This window comes from Mustela erminea, chromosome 18 (genome assembly GCF_009829155.1).
Source record: "Mustela erminea isolate mMusErm1 chromosome 18, mMusErm1.Pri, whole genome shotgun sequence".
Taxonomy (NCBI): Eukaryota; Metazoa; Chordata; class Mammalia; order Carnivora; family Mustelidae; genus Mustela; species Mustela erminea.
Genome location: NC_045631.1, coordinates 41415195 through 41430783, shown reverse-complemented (window position 1 = coordinate 41430783; position 15589 = coordinate 41415195). Strand labels below are relative to the sequence as shown.

General features: G+C 50.6%; 1 protein-coding gene across 1 annotated transcript; it reads left to right on the top strand.

Moving 5' to 3' along the window:
* Nucleotides 1-7846: 7846 nt before the first annotated feature.
* KRT9 (keratin 9) lies at nt 7847-14425 on the top strand. The gene is made up of 9 exons (XM_032319487.1): nt 7847-8180; nt 8244-8536; nt 10105-10187; nt 10300-10456; nt 10733-10894; nt 11583-11708; nt 11833-12056; nt 12438-13111; nt 14406-14425. The coding sequence occupies exons 1-9, from the start codon at nt 7847-7849 to the stop codon at nt 14423-14425; spliced, it is 2073 nt and encodes a 690-aa protein (XP_032175378.1).
* Nucleotides 14426-15589: the final 1164 nt, after the last annotated feature.

Here is a 15589-nt window from a genome sequence, read left to right as displayed (position 1 = left end):
TCTTTTTACCTGAGTTTTGGCATTAGAAAGGGTTTATCTGGGGTGATGTCTGGGGGAGAGTGCTCCATTCTGGAGATGAATGATTAGTTTTGGAAGTATGAGGGGACCACTCAGGGAGGAGTGTGTTGGAAGGAGTTTCCTTGGATACTGGGAAGGGATGGTTTTGTGGCCCTAAGTGTGATAAGACCCACGTGATATCCTTAGGGATGCCAGACCCCAGGGACTAGTGTTCCTAGTTGGGCAATAAACTCATGTATGGCAGGAAGTGGGGGAGTGGGTCCCATTTGGTAGTCCACATGGACCTGGGAAAAGAGCCAAACCTGTCAACAGTCACCCATGAGGATGGAAGCCTAGAACATTCCAGATCGTGTAAGAATTCCCAGACATCACTCTGCTGTGGAGGTGGTGGCCGATTAAATTTTCCACCCCCCAAAAGAGATCTGCTTTAGAGGAATAGAGAATGTGAGATTTTTTTAGACTTGAGTGTGGTGTGGTGAACTTCCCCTCCTGTTGACTGGCTACCATTAAATCTGTTTGCCGGGAATATAGGGGGAGTGGGCGTGCTTGATGGTAACGATGGAGGCTGGAGGCCCCCTGTTGAAAGCAGGTTCAATAGTGGGAGGGAAGGAACTCAAACAGTGGGCCTTGAGGGGGTTCCACCCTGCCTGGGCCCCACAGGGAAAGAGCAGACAGAGCCGCCACGCCAGGAGCTCACATGGAGACCTCCCTCTCTGGGGTCCCTGACCACTATAATGCACTGGGAAGAGTGGAGTCAACGCTTTGAGTCCTGCTGCTGACCCATGATCTTGTTCACAAGGTCTGACACCACAAGAACCACCTAAAGACCAGGGCCAGACTCTGACAACAATAGCAAGCAAGACTGCCTCCAGACAGCCACCCTGGATTTGAACCATAGGAAACCTGGAAAGTGACTCCACAGCACAGTCTAGTGGAGGCAGAAGGAATTGCCTGTGGGAGGCCTGGGGCAGGTCATGTGGCTTCTCTGCTCCCTTGTGCCTCTGCCAGTTGGCAGCAGTGGTTCTCTCTCCACGCCCTCTCAGAGTACAGAGGGGCAGTGCTGGAGGAGTGCGGGCGACCGCTCCCCCAACCTCCTCAACTTAGAGGGATGGTCCTGCTCGAGGTCATACAGACTGAAAGTGGACCAGGTGCTCAGGCCTCTGGTCCTTGACCAGGCTTGTGCTCTGGCTCAGGGATGGGACCAGACTGAGAGCCCCATGGGACCAGTATGAATTTCTTCCTGGCTGACTCCGAGGTTTTTGTCTTATGGATGGGCCCACCTTGAAATACTGGGTCCTCTTTAGTTTTGGGGGCCCTTTGTATTGTGAAAGGAACTCAACTATGTCCAGGGAACTTGATGGGCCTAAGTAGCATGTCAGCCTGTGGTTATCTGATTTGGGGAAAGGCTCTTCTTCAAGGCCACCGGTACCTGATTTGGGTAATGTAGCCAAACTAGTCCTACAACTGAGTGTCAGAGGACGCAGCCCCAAGGACGTCCTAGGCCCAGGAGGCTGGAGGTCCTGATGTTGCAGCCTCACCTCACGGAGCTTGGATGGTGCCACAGAGGGGACACGAAGATGCTAGGGACTTCTGGGGCAAGGGCCTGGCCTCGGGCAGATAGGACATGCACCAGCAGCTCCTCCTTTGCCCTTTGCTGGGCCAGCACTTTCCTGCTGGGACTTCCCTGTGTGGTACCATCAGCTGTAGGGCCAGGCCTGGGAAAGGAAGCTTTTTCCTTGGAGGTACCCTTCCAGACTTTGGGGCATCTCAGCATGAGAGAAAGGGTAAAAAGAGACACAGAGATAGAAACAAATGCATATAGACAGAGAGACAGAGACAGAAACAGAGACAGAGTCAGAGACAAGAGTGAAGGCTTTGGGCTAGGACTAGGCAGTGAGGACCATTCATTCATTCATTCATTCATTCATTCACTTACTCACACATATTTACTGAAATGTGCTCTTTCATGAGTGAAGGAACATGGGGGGGCATTGAGACAGATTGAAACAAGGAGAGAGGCCAAGTGAAGAGGAAGGTAGAGAGGGCCCCAAAAGGGGTGTGAGGCTGGGGATGGAGAGAAGGAGCCCTGAACCGTGTGTCCGTGTCTTAGCTCCCACTCACTGGAGCATAAGCCCTGTTCTACCTTCTCTTCATTTAGCTCTGTGGCTGTGGCCAAGACACTTGGCCTCCCTGAGCCTCAATGTAGTCACCTGTAAAATGATCTAAAATTAGTATCTACCTCATTAAACAGTTGTGAGGATTAAATACAACGGGGCAGGCAAAGGAATGGGGTCTTGTCTGGAGCCCTGGAGGTTTCGTGATGGACGAAATCATGGTCCTCCAAACTTTGTGTGCCCTCCTCTCCAACCCCCACTGAGCCTAAGTCCTTGATCTTACTAGGGGCTCCACAGACCAGAAGGGTAGACTGATAACAAGAAAGAGGGCTGAGAACCCAAGTTGTCCACAGGGTTCCAGGGGAATTTAGGGGGCAGGCACAGTGTCATGGAGAGGAACATGTCCCACTAGGTGCTGGACCCACACAAGTAGCTTTACATTAGCTCTTTTAAGCTTTACCATCAACCCTTTAGCCACACTGGCCTTTTGCCTTTGCAGTCATGTCCTTCTTTTCCACCTCAGGATGTTTGCACATGCTGTCTATGCCTTCCCAAGGATGCTCCTCTTCTGACCTACTCCTACTCACTCTTTACTTAAGTGTCTTTTTTCCAGGGAGGCCCTCCCCAATCTCCCAGATGGACTTCATCTTCATTGCATACTCCCCATTTTTCTACCAACCCGGTTTTGAACTATACATTTCTTCTTGAGGATCTGTTTTATCCCATAACTGTCCAAGAAGGCAGGGGCAAATGTCCAGTTTGCTCACCACTTTATCCCCAGCACTCAGGACAATGCCTCTAATAGAGCAAGCACTTAAGAAAAGAATCCCAACTTACAGTGGGGAAATTGAGATTCAGCGAGGGGAAGCAATTTCCCCTAAATGGGTGGAAGAACTTGGCTTTGGACTTAGACCTGTCTGGTTCCAAGAGCTGGTGCTCTGAACCTCTTTGCTAGGTATGTCTTGGCTCCCTTGCCCAGGGCCACTTGTGTCATGGGTTCTGGCTATGTGGGGTGGTGGCAGTCACCTAAGATGTGAGGACAGAAGTGTTGGCAAACAGGTGAAGGCGCCTGACCTTGAGCCAGCAAGCAGTCCCTGCCTAGATGGGTAATGGAGCCCCTGGCCGGCGGGCCCATGCCTGCCTCCCAGAACAGCCACGCATGATGACTCAGGGTGCTCCCTGGGCCCCACCTGGAGCTCAGTGACACAGCAAGTGTGAGGTGTGAGCGGCTGGTTGCAGGCAAGCCCGAGGAATTCTGTCCTTGCCCCCTCAGTCCCCAGCCCCCTTCCCGGCTGCCCTCTGGGAACACCTTGTAGGTGGATCTGGTTTCCTCTCTGCTCCTCTGTTTGCCTGAATCTGAGCAGCCCCTTGTGTCCCAGTCCCCCCACCCACTGTGGGCAGGGCCTGCACTGCCGGGGTTGGTGTGGTGGGCAGGTGTGGACTGTGGCCTTGGCCTTGGGGACCCGCCCTGGGTCTCAGGCGCCAGGGTGCCCTGAGCAGAGTGTGCGTCATTTCTCACTCGTGCTCTGGAGGTTTCCTGTAGGAGGGGTTTCAGTTGGGACTCAGAGGGCTGCCCTGAGCCCTGAGAGGGTATGAGAGTGAGCTAGAAGAAATCACTCACGAGGGCCAGGGCTCTGCGAGCCTCCCCCATCCCTGAGCTCCTCTTCCGTGGTCTGGATCCCTGTGACAGGGAACTTGGTGGGGGGTGGGGGGAGTGGACAGCGCCCAGGGGCTACGGGAGGAGGGCCTCACTTCCGGGCCGTAGGACTGTCCAGCACAGCAGGCTCCTCTTGACACCGGAAGTAGGGCCAGATGTGGAGGGCACTGGCAGATGTGGGGAGCAGTGGGGCATTCATCCATCAACCCCTCCTGGCGAGCCCTGATGCCCGCACTGTATTTATGGCCCCTGACAACCGTGAGTGGGAGGGCTTCTCATGAGGAGGCTGAGACCAAGGTCCCAGGGCTGGGAGGCAGCCCCTTCTCTCTCCACTCCACGGCCTGGCCTCCTGAGCCCCAGTGAGGGGTGCCGGATGGAGGGAGCAGAGAGACTGAGAGAGAGCTCGAGAGAGGGTGGCAAGCCCTGGAGCAGATGCGCAGGGACAGCCCGGACGTGGATGAAGGGCCTGGACTTCGTAGCCCTCAGGGAAGAGCAGGGCTGGCAGTGGCCAGGGTTCCCTCAGTGTAAGTAAAAAATGGACCAGCTAAGTCCAAAATTCAGGGGAGAGCCAGCTGTGACAATCGAGCACATGAACTGTTAAGTCCTCACCTTGCTGTCCCCCTGGCAGATGGGTGTCTTGTCCCCATCTGCACCCCCCTCTCCCGCCCCACCCAGGCAGCCCCGGAATTCTGCGGGTTGCCACATGCTGCTCTGAGCTGTGTGTGGGTTCGGGTCGCCAGGAAGGTGGAGGAAGGAGGTGGCTGAGGACAGGAGTTGGAGGGCTCTGGACCCCGGCTGGAAATGGGCTCTCTCACCAAAGCCACCTGGGTAGGGGTTCCCCAGTTGGAAGCTTCTGGTCAGGGAGGCGGGTCCTGACTGCCCCAACCTGGATGTTTCGGGCCATCCCCACCTCGACATGAATGCCTCTGCTGAACATGCATGTGCAGGACCCCAGAGGGGCTGTTCTTCTGGCTCTGGCCTCCCCTGCTCACCCAGCTCTGCCAACCCCTCCTCTGTCCGGCTCCAGCATCTGGGACATGGGGTGCACATCCCGGGGTGGCAGGCTCATACAGGGACTAGGGGAGGAGGTAAAAAAGGCTAGGGCCTTCCCAGGGCTCCAGTCATATCTCAAGCAGGTGCTGGGCTCACCAGCAAGCTTGGCAGGAGCCTGGGAAAGGTTTACAAACAACACGCTTGCCACCACCCGTGATGTATGTAAGTTTCCCATGTCTTAGGCATTCACACCACATGCCTTCAAGATTTTTTTGAACTCCCTGTTTAATTTTTTATTTTTATTTATTTATTTATTTATTTAAAATTTTTTTTTTTAATAAACATAAATTTTTATCCCCAGGGGTACAGGTCTGTGAATCGCCAGGTTTACACACTTCCCAGCACTCACCAAAGCACATACCCTCCCCAATGTCCATAACCCCATCCCCCCTTCTCGCAACCCCCGTCCCCCCAGCAACCCTCAGTTTGTTTTGTGAGATTAAGAGTCACTTATGGTTTGTCTCCCTCCCAATCCCATCTTGTTTCATTTATTCTTCTCCTACCCACTTAAGCCCCCATGTTGCATCACCACTTCCTCATATCAGGGAGATCATATGATAGTTGTCTTTCTCCACTTGACTTATTTCGCTAAGCATGATATGCTCTAGTTCCATCCATGTTGTCGCAAATGGCAAGATTTCATTTCTTTTGATGGCTGCATAGTATTCCATTGTGTATATATACCACATCTTCTTTATCCATTCATCTGTTGATGGACATCTAGGTTCTTTCCATAGTTCGGCTATTGTGGACTAATTTTTTATTTGATAAAAAATTTTTTATTTGATATTTAATATTTGACATTAGTATTTTGTATCCCCCATTTAAATAGTTACTGCATTTTGGTACATCAGCTTACCTGTCATTTTAACAAATAGATGCTTATGAAGGAAATCCTATACTGTTACTACCAAAAAATGAAAATCAGAATCACTCGCCAGAAATAGAAGGAAATGTTGTAAGTAAATACTTAACTTCTAACTAGATGCTGTTGGTTCCTGTAGGTTCTGAGCCCAAGGCCAGCTTTGGTTTGTGAAATGGTGATTGGCAACTAGGGAGGTGTGTTGAAGGGGCTGTAGGGTCCAACTGGGATTTTCTCCTTGACTGATCGGAAGGTTGAAAAATAGAAAAAGGAATGTTTTCTTCACCAAGTGACTCAATATTATTTCACAGTCTCCGTGTGTTGCTTGAAAGCATCTCAAGAAACACTGGTCCTTTATGAAGCCTGAGCATCCTGTAGCTACAGCCCAGAGGTCATTGCCTTTTCCAGAAGCTGTTGCTGACCCCCTGGTGTCTCTCTTCTCACCTTTAGATCTTAGCTTCTCCTACCTGAAATACCAGTTATTCCTCCTTTACTCCATAAGTGTTGGGATCTTACTTGGATGAGACATGGTGCTGGGTACTGGGACAAGGACCAGTTGAACAATGGAGCAAAGTGCAAAGCCAGAGAAAGAGGATGCAGGAGGGCTTCATGGAAGAGGGGACACACAAATGGATCACCAAAGATGAGTAGGAGTCTCTGGGTAGAAAAGATGGAGGGATATTTGAATTGCAGCAAACTGGAAACCCTGAGCATTATCATCCCCGATAATGGAATGATGGCGGTTAGGGCTGGGATGGAAAGATCAGTATGAGCCTTGAGTGCCAGGAAGGTGGACCTTATCTTGGAGGTGAAGGGTAGTGACTGGAGTGATGTGGTCAAGTCTGGGTTTGGAAAGACCACTCCGGCTGCTGCGTGGAGGAGGAGTCAGACTGAGAGAGGCAGGGAGAGCAGCTATGAGCCGATGGCAAAGATCCAGGTGAGGGCAGAGTCCAGAGGGCTGCTGGAGTTGAATGACCAGAGGCAGTCACACCGTTTCTCGAGCACTTCTCATGGGTCTCTACCTAGGAGACGGGCACCCCATTAACAACAACCTTTTACAGAGGAGGGAGCAGAGGCACGGAGCACATACATAACTTGCCAGAGTCACACAGCTTGTGAGTGGGGAGCTGGGGTTGACTCAGGTAGTCTGGCACCAGAGCCCCTCACCTTCCTTATCTCTGTCTTCTGGTCTTGCTCACCAGAACATGCTTCTCACTTTCTGGCCAGAGTAGGGGGCTTGCAAGTTCCAGGAGGGCTGGAAAAGCCACACATCTCTGTATCCCTCCCAGTGCTCAGTACGGGCTAGGCAATCAACAAAGGTCTATTCCATAGCACCTACTGGGCCCTGCTGGAGGACCAGGATAGTCAAGGCCCTCGCCTTCATCCTCAAAGGTCAGCCAGCACCAGCACCACTTTATGTATTTGGTCCTTCTCCTGCGTCTTCTGTGTGAGCCCCGGTTGCCATTTCCGAGTGCTGGTGGTCATGTTGCTCTGTCACCGTCTTGGCCTCTCTGCCATGCCAGTTGTCTCCTTCATCAGACTGGAGTCTCTGGGAGCAAGGACTGGGCTCCCCATCAGACCGGGGCTCTGAGAGGCTGGGGCTGGTCTTCTCGCTCTCACTGGCTGCTCTCTGCGGGCAGGGTACAACTCCTTGGTACCCCAGTCCTACCACCCACAAGTGGGCACTAAGTTGGGAGCAGGGGCGGGTGCAGACAGTGATAATCATCAATGTGGGAGGTGACTCTGCTCCTGGGAGTTTCCCTCCCAGAGGGGCTAAGCCTCAGACCTGCTGTCAGGCCAGCCAGAGACCAAACCCCAAGATCTAGGTCACCCCCTTGGCAGCAGAGCTGATTTATGGCACCCCTGACAGCCTAATATCACCAAATTACCCCACACAATGGAGAGAGGCTGGGCTGCCTCCGGGCAGTCACCAAAGGACGCTGAGCCTGGGGCAGCCCTGCCGCCTCCCGATCCCAGACCTCCTTCATGTCCGAAGGGGGAGGCTGGTGCAGACAGAGGGGCACACCTAGGCGTGCCACCTTCAGCTGGGGGTATAAGTAGGAAGGCCTGGGGATGGCTTGGTACCCTGCACTCGGGAGCTAGCAGCGCTCCAACGACTGCTTCCTACCCGACGAGCCAGCCATGAGTTGCAGACAGTTCATGTCCTCCCCGTGGAGCCGCAGCAGCTCTGGGGCCAGTGGGGGCAGCATGATGTCCTCCTTCAGCCGCATGAGCTGCTCGGGAGCTGGTGGAGGAGGGGGCCGGTTCAGCTCTTCCAGTAGCTATGGAGCTGGGAGCTCTGGGGCCTGTGGGAGGGGAGGTGCTGGCAGTTTTGGCTCCAGCTACGGTGGGATGTCTGGGGGAGGCTTTAGTGCTGGTAGCTTTGGTGGACGTTCTAGGGGCTTTGTTGGTGGTTCTGGAGGATGCTTTGGGGGCTCTGGGGGCTTTGGTGGTAGTTCTGGGGGAGGTTTTGGAGGTGTTTCTGGAGGAGGTTTTGGAGGTGTTTCTGGAGGAGGCTTTGGCGGTGTTTCTGGAGGAGGCTTTGGTGGTGGCTCTGGAGGAGGCTTTGGAGGTGGTTCTGGAGGAGGTTTTGGGGGGTTTGGCAGTGGCTTTGACAGTGGTGCCAGTGGTATTCTGGGTGCTGATGAGAAGACCGCCATGCAGGACCTCAATTCCCGGCTGGCCTCCTACTTGGATAAAGTGCAGGCACTGGAGAATGCCAACAAGGAACTGGAGAATAAGATCCGGGAATGGTATGACAAGCAGGGACCCAGGACCTTCCACAGGGACTACTCGCCCTACTATGACACTATCGAAGACCTCAAAAACCAGGTAAGTAGGGAAACTCTGTTCCCTCTCTCCTGGTCTCTCTGTATCTCTCTCTCTCTTTCTCTCTCTCTCTCTCTTACACACACACACACACATTCATATGCTTCATCTTTCAAAAAGGTCAGATGTTAGACCCTAGGCTTAGGTAATAGGGAATCCATTTTTTAAGAAACATTATGCTTTCATCAAAAACAAACTGTTTGGTTCTTGATAGTACCGGGCTGGGATTTTGGCCTGGGCTCTAGGCTTTCACCATCATGTTCCTCACTTTCAGAGTCTGAACAGAGCAGAAGAGAGGCTTAGATGAACAAGGGTGAACCCGGGACTGGATGTAGGGGGTCTCCTCCTGGCCTGGCCAGATTGGGAATGAAGAGGCAGTGTGGAGGGAGCACAAAGATGGAGGCGCTCTGCTGAGAGCCAGGGATACAGTCCTGGGTCTGCCATCAATTCTCTGTGTGATCCTGGGAAACCTGATGCCCTCTCTGCACCTGTTCTCCTATGTATTTAATGAAGAGGATGGGCAGACCAGCTCTTAGGTCCCTGTTGATTTGAAACTTCTATAATCACATGAAAAACAGGTAAGAATGCTACTGCCCCCAAACAGGTAGGTCATATGGCTCAAGAGAGGAGAAAATCTGTGCCTGCCTCTCCCCTCACTCTCTAAGAATTTAGAGCTTTCTAGTTTGGGACATTAGAAGCTGTATTTCTTCCTTCCTGCTTCTCCTGGACCTCTATAGAGGCTTGTCTCAATTTTTCCAGGTACACATGCTAGTTGTTTACATGATGAACAGGATCTAGAACTCTGGGGATAGAAGTAATCTATCCACTCTTCCATTCTCCCCCATTTTTCCCCCATCTGCCCACCCTCCCACCATCCATCCATCTATCCACTCATCCATCCATCCAAATGTCCATCTATCCATTTATTCATTCAGTCAGTTTAATGAATGACTAACCTCAGTGTTGCCGTTGGCAGACATAGTGATGTAGCAGACTTGGTCTCTGTCTTGAGGAGTTCACAGTCTAGCCAATTTGCTGTTCCCACCTGTTCCCCTTGCCTTTACAAATTCTGATAAACAGCCTCTAGATATCCTGTTTCTTCTACTCCAAACCTCTTCCATCTATTTATCCATGTGGAATCTTAGCTGCGCAGGGACAAATTCAGTTTTCACCTCCTTCCTGAAGTCTTTCTTGATCTCCTATAGCCATATGTCATCTTTCCTTTCCTTGAATTCTTCTATGATAACTTTGGATGTGGTAGTTGACTGTGGGCTCTTTGAGGAGCAATATCTCATTGATCTCTAAACTCCACAGTGTCTTTTGTAATATATCTTTAAATATTTGTTGAGTGAATGAATGAATGAATGAATGCCACACTGAACATCCTTGCTGAAGCCCATGAGAGTTCTGTGGGTCATACCAGCTGTTGGAAGTTCCTTCTATCTCTTAAGCGTCTTCCTGGATGGAGTACTCATCTCTTACAGCTCTGCCTGGCTTCTTGCCCTCCCAGCAGGGAATCATAGCAGGGGAGCACGAGTTCCATGCCATCTCCTCTTTTTTTTTTTTTTTAGATTGTGAACATCACAGTGAACAGTAATAAGACTCTCTTGGATCTTGACAACACTCGCATGACACTGGATGACTTCAGGATGAAGTGAGTTCTGCTCTCACTCCCTCTGCTGTCATCAGTCTTTCCCCACCCTGTAGTGCTCTGAAGGTCCCTATAGGGACAGGTGCCCTCATTCCCTACTGTGGCTGGTGTGCAGGTATGAGATGGAGAACAGCCTACGACAAGGAGTGGATGCTGACATCAATGGCTTGCGGAAGGTGCTTGATGATTTGACCATGCAAAAGTCTGACATGGAGATGCAGTATGAGTCTCTGCAGGAGGAAATGATGGCCCTCAAGAAGAATCATGAGGAGGTATGGCCCTGGGTACTTGTGGCTTATTGAAGAGAGGGAGGAACAGAAATACAGAGACAGTGAGGGGACAGCTATGGGGCACTGCTTGGGAGACACCCTCTCCCTGACATATGAGGACACTTCCAGCGCCTCCTTTGCACTGCCTATGAAGGTGGTTGTGCTTTACCTTCACAACTGTGCCTCCTTTTTGAACCTCTGGGGAGGGAGAAGGTGAAGGCTACAGGTTGGTGGAGAGGATCTCACCCCTTGACTTCACATCTCCTTTGTTCCTGGCAGGAGATGAATCAGCTGACTGGGCAGAACTCTGGAGATGTTAGTGTGGAGATAAATGCTGCTCCTGGCAAAGATCTCACCAAGATCCTCAATGACATGCGTGAAGAGTATGAGCGGATCAGTGCTAAGAACCGCAAGGACATTGAGGTGCAATATGAGACTCAGGTGAGCAGAGTGGGCTGTCCATTCAACCTCTCTCTCTCTTCCACGGATCCCTCCACTCCTCCACCCCATCTCTCTATTCGCCCACCCCTCCATCTCTTAGTACAGCTGTCACCTATCCATCTTCATTCATTAAACCACAAACACAATTATTGGGTAGCTTGTTGGTAGCAGGTTTTATGTGAAGTCCTGATGTCTCAGAGATGAGCCAGATAAGACTGCTGCCCTCAAGAAGCTTATGGATTATTACATATGTGAACCAGACAGAGCATGAACAACTCATGTAAGGCTAGGTGCCCTCAGAATCTAGTAGAGGTACATAGTATGCCTCTCATGCCACACTGAGCTCTGATGACTCCCTTCCTCCTTGGGCCTCCAGTGCTTAGCATAGACCCTGGCACACGAGAGTATGGTCTATAGTGTGTATGTGTTTGGGGGTCAGTTTGAAATAAGGTTAGAAAGGTGGTTTGGGGACAAGTATGAAGAGTCTTGAAGCCTTGCTGAGAGGGAATGTTCAGTTGGGGGAATTTGATTACCCTGGCTGGCTAGCAGACCCGGAACTCAGGATTACTTGTCTTTGTTTTTGGTTCACTCTTGGCCCCAGAGGTAAAGGTCTGGGGGGTGGGTGCAGAACTTTGCCCATTGAAGTCTCTGGTGCAGCCTGGTTCTCATTGAGCTCTTGGATTTTCAGATGAGCCAGATGGAGCAGGAAGTGATGACCAGTGGCCAGGAGATGGAGTCCAACCACAAGGAGGTGACCCAGCTCCAGCGCAGCATTCAGGAGATGGACATTGAGCTGCAGTCTCAGCTCAGCAAGGTTGGTAGTTCTGCTCTAGACCCTCTGTCAGGGTGAAGCACCGAAGGCTTGGCATGATCCCTGGAGTGGGAAGGGGAGGGGATATGATGTAGCATCCCTCTTACAGCCTCCTTCTGCCTCCTAGAAATCAGCCCTGGAGAAGTCCTTGGAAGACACCAAGAACCGCTACTGTGGCCAGCTGCAGCAGTTGCAAGGGCAGATCAGTAACCTGGAGGGCCAGCTCACGGAGATCCGGCAAGAGATTGAATGCCAGAATCAAGAATACAGCCTTCTGCTCAGCATTAAGACACGGCTGGAACAGGAAATTAAGACCTACCGCAACCTCCTTGAGGGTGGCCAGGAGGACTTGTAAGTTCCCCGGGACTCTGTGGAATCCCTAAGAATTTCTATGCTCCTGACACTACATCTGTCCTTCTAGATAGAGGCAGCTGGGGAAGTTCCTGTACACAAGGGTCTGACGGGTTGAGGACTTCTTCATGATGTAAAGGAACCTCAGGGCATTTGGGTTTTGGGAAAGGAGGTTGGTAAAGATGAGAGAAGGGACTAGTCTTTGCTCCAGGGAGAGGGAGGCTCTCTCTTCAAGTTGTGATGCCAGCCCGGCCTGTCCTCTGCTTTGCAGAAGGAAACCTTAGGAAGACTCATATTTGGGTCTTGACTCTGTCCAGGTCCATCCTTGAATATGTATGTGGGGTCACTAATTTTTCTCTCTGTGTTATCTTTCCTTCTCAGTGAATCTCATGAATCTGGACGAAGCCACTTTGGAGGTGGCAGAAATAGATATCAAGGTGGAAGTGGAGGCAGTCATGGAAGAGGATCCTGGGGAGGAAGTGGTGGCAGCTATGGTGGAGGAAGCAGTTCTGGAGGAGGAAGTGGAGGCAGCTATGGTGGAGGCAGCAGCTCTGGAGGAGGGAGTGGAGGCAACTATGGTGGAGGAAGTAGTTCTGGAGGAGGAAGTGGAGGCAGGGGAGGAAGTGGAGGCAGCTATGGTGGAGGAAGTAGTTCTGGAGGAGGAAGTGGAGGCAGCTATGGTGGAGGCAGCAGCTCTGGAGGAGGAAGTGGAGGCAGGAGAGGAAGTGGAGGCAGCTATGGTGGAGGAAGTAGTTCTGGAGGAGGAAGTGGAGGTAGTTATGGTGGAGGCAGCAGCTCTGGAGGAGGAAGTGGAGGCAGCTATGGTGGAGGAAGTAGCTCTGGAGGAGGAAGTAGAGGCAGCTATGGTGGAGGAAGTAGTTCTGGAGGAGGAAGTGGAGGCAGGGGAGGAAGTGGAGGCAGCTATGGTGGAGGCAGTAGCTCTGGAGGAGGAAGTGGTAGTGGCTATGAAGAAGGCAGTGGATCCAAAGGAAGTGGAAGATCATCTCAGTCCCAGTCCTCTTCCTCCAAATCTGGTGAATGTGATGATAAACAAGGTAAGGGACAACTCTAGCTTGTGAGGTCAGGGGGACATGGGTTTTAAGCTGTCAAGTTACCACCCCTTTTTGAGTATCTTTGAGCTTTCTGGGAAATGAATATTCTGAACAGATCTAGATTTTAGGGAGGTGTATACACTCTAGTGAGGTGTAATACATTTATTTATTTCTGAATTATCATTCATTAATTTTGACAGAGTTTTGGGTGAGGCTAGGACCAAATCTACACATGTTCTGAGTCTCAATAGCATAGGAGATGGGTTGGAAAGTGTGCATTATCTTATATATTTCCCACCACACTATGAGGTGGGTATTGTTTTACCTATTTTAGAGATAAGGAAAATGAGGTTCAGAGAAGATATGTAGCTTATTCAAGGTCCTAAAACTAACAGTTGAGGGACTCAGCTCTGTGGGTCTCTACAGCCAGTACTTTTAATCATCATGAGGGTGGGGAGACCTGGATCAGCATTAGTTCAGGTAGAAAAGAGGTTCAGGTGTTGTAGCCAATGGTTGGCTCATACAAGTCTGTTATATGGTGCAACCATCTAAAACAGATACTGAACATAATAATCTAAATGTAGAAGAGTCACACAGTCAAGTGGTCTCCAGGTCAGAGAAAGTTTCCCTCTTGTATGTTGAATTTTATAAAATAAAAATTTAATATGAAATTGTAGTAAAAGCCTGGGTAACACAACTGCGAATGTTTAGCTCAGAGAAGCCTTGAGGTGTGTGGGAGCTCTCCTTCTCTAGGGTGTCTGATGTGGTTTTGTATGTTAAGTGGCACTGCAGGGCCATGGATGTGTTTGAGGCCTTGCCTCAGTATATAAGAAATTTACTAATATTGCTGTTGAGTGGAGGAAGGGCCAGGCTCATGAACCTTCATCCTCAGAAATGGAAGGGTATTGGGGCTGAGACTGGGTGGCTCAGTCAGTTAAGCATCTGCCTTTAGCTCAGGTCATGATATCTGGGTCCTGAGATTGAGCCCCACATCCGGCTCCCTGCTCAGTGCAGAGCCTGTTTCTTCCTCTCCATCTGCTGCTCCCTCTGCTTGTGCTCTATCTATCAAATAAGTAGAATTAAAAAAAAAGAAAAGAAATGAGAGAGTATATGTTAGGGCCGCTGCAAGAGAGGTTTAGGAATTAGATGGGGGCCACTGGGACCCCAGGGTTCTTCCAGCTCTTTGAGCTCCAGTCTCCTTGCTCCCAGTGTGCCCTTCTTTCTTTAAGTCTTATTCTCTCTTTCTCCTCTTCTAAGTTCTCTCTTCACACTCTTACCTCTCTTCCTCTCTCCACAGGCTACCAGAATCAATATTAGAGCTCCTGTAAACGTTCCTGGCCCTGCCCCAGCTGAGTGTCCTCCAGACAGGCGGCCTCCCAGTGAAGCCTGCTCATTGTCTTCTGGCATCAGGCACAGCTGGCAACGAGCCCCAGAGCTCATTTGGGACTGCCTTGAGTGGGTCTCTCTCTGCCCATTGACTCCCTCCCTTGGGAGGGTTGGGGAGACCTCTCTTCCACTGTCTGGTCTGGGGGTGATCCCACTCCTTGCCTGATTTCAAGTTCCTAATAAAGCATTCCTACTGCAAATAAAACTCGGGCTTTGACTGATTTGTTCTTTGGGATTAAAAAAGAGCAGAAAGGAGGTGAAGGGAGAACCCACTGAATCCACTTTGAAAAGTGTTAGTTAGGTTTTCTGTAAGTTGACCTTTGCTTGTAACAAAACAACCCATAATTTAGTGAATTCAGATGACAACCATTTATTTAGCTCATGATTTTGCAGTTGGCAGTGTAGACTCGCAGTTCTATTTTCCTTCATGCATCTATGGTCAGCTATAAGTTGGCTAGTGGCTCTGCCTCTGGGGCTTGGCTATGTGTTGTTGGGGCGTTGGGGGATGAGTGAGGCACATGAGTCTCATCCTCCAGCTGGCTACCCCAAGCAAGTGTCCCAAGAAAGTGAGTAGAATATGCAAGACCTCTTGAGGCTTAGGCTCAGAGTAATCACTCTGGCCGCATCTTACTGTCCAAAGCAAGTCTCAACCTTGGCCAGATTCAAGAGCAGGGGAAATAGACTCTTCTTGATAGTGGGAGCTACAAAGTCACATGGCAAGGGCATGGATATAGGAAGGGCCATAATTGAGGCCAGTTTGTGGAAATGGTGTGCCATAGTCTATTAGCAGGTCATGTGTTAGGTACAGAGGGAAACAGGACAAAACCAATGTGATTTTGCTTTGGAAGATTTCATAGATGGTAACAAATACAGTGCAAATAAAGTGCTCCAAGACACAGTAAGGAATATTCCACAAGACAACAGCCAACAATGTTCTCCAGGGATTCTGACCAGGCCTGATACAAAACTCCTTGTTCTAACTAGGGACAGATGGCCCCTCAGCCTATGTTTCGGAAATTACAACTGCTTATCAAACCTTCCCAAAGTTTGGAGGCTTAAAAGAATTACATTTGTTTGAGGGCTTGGTGGGGACAG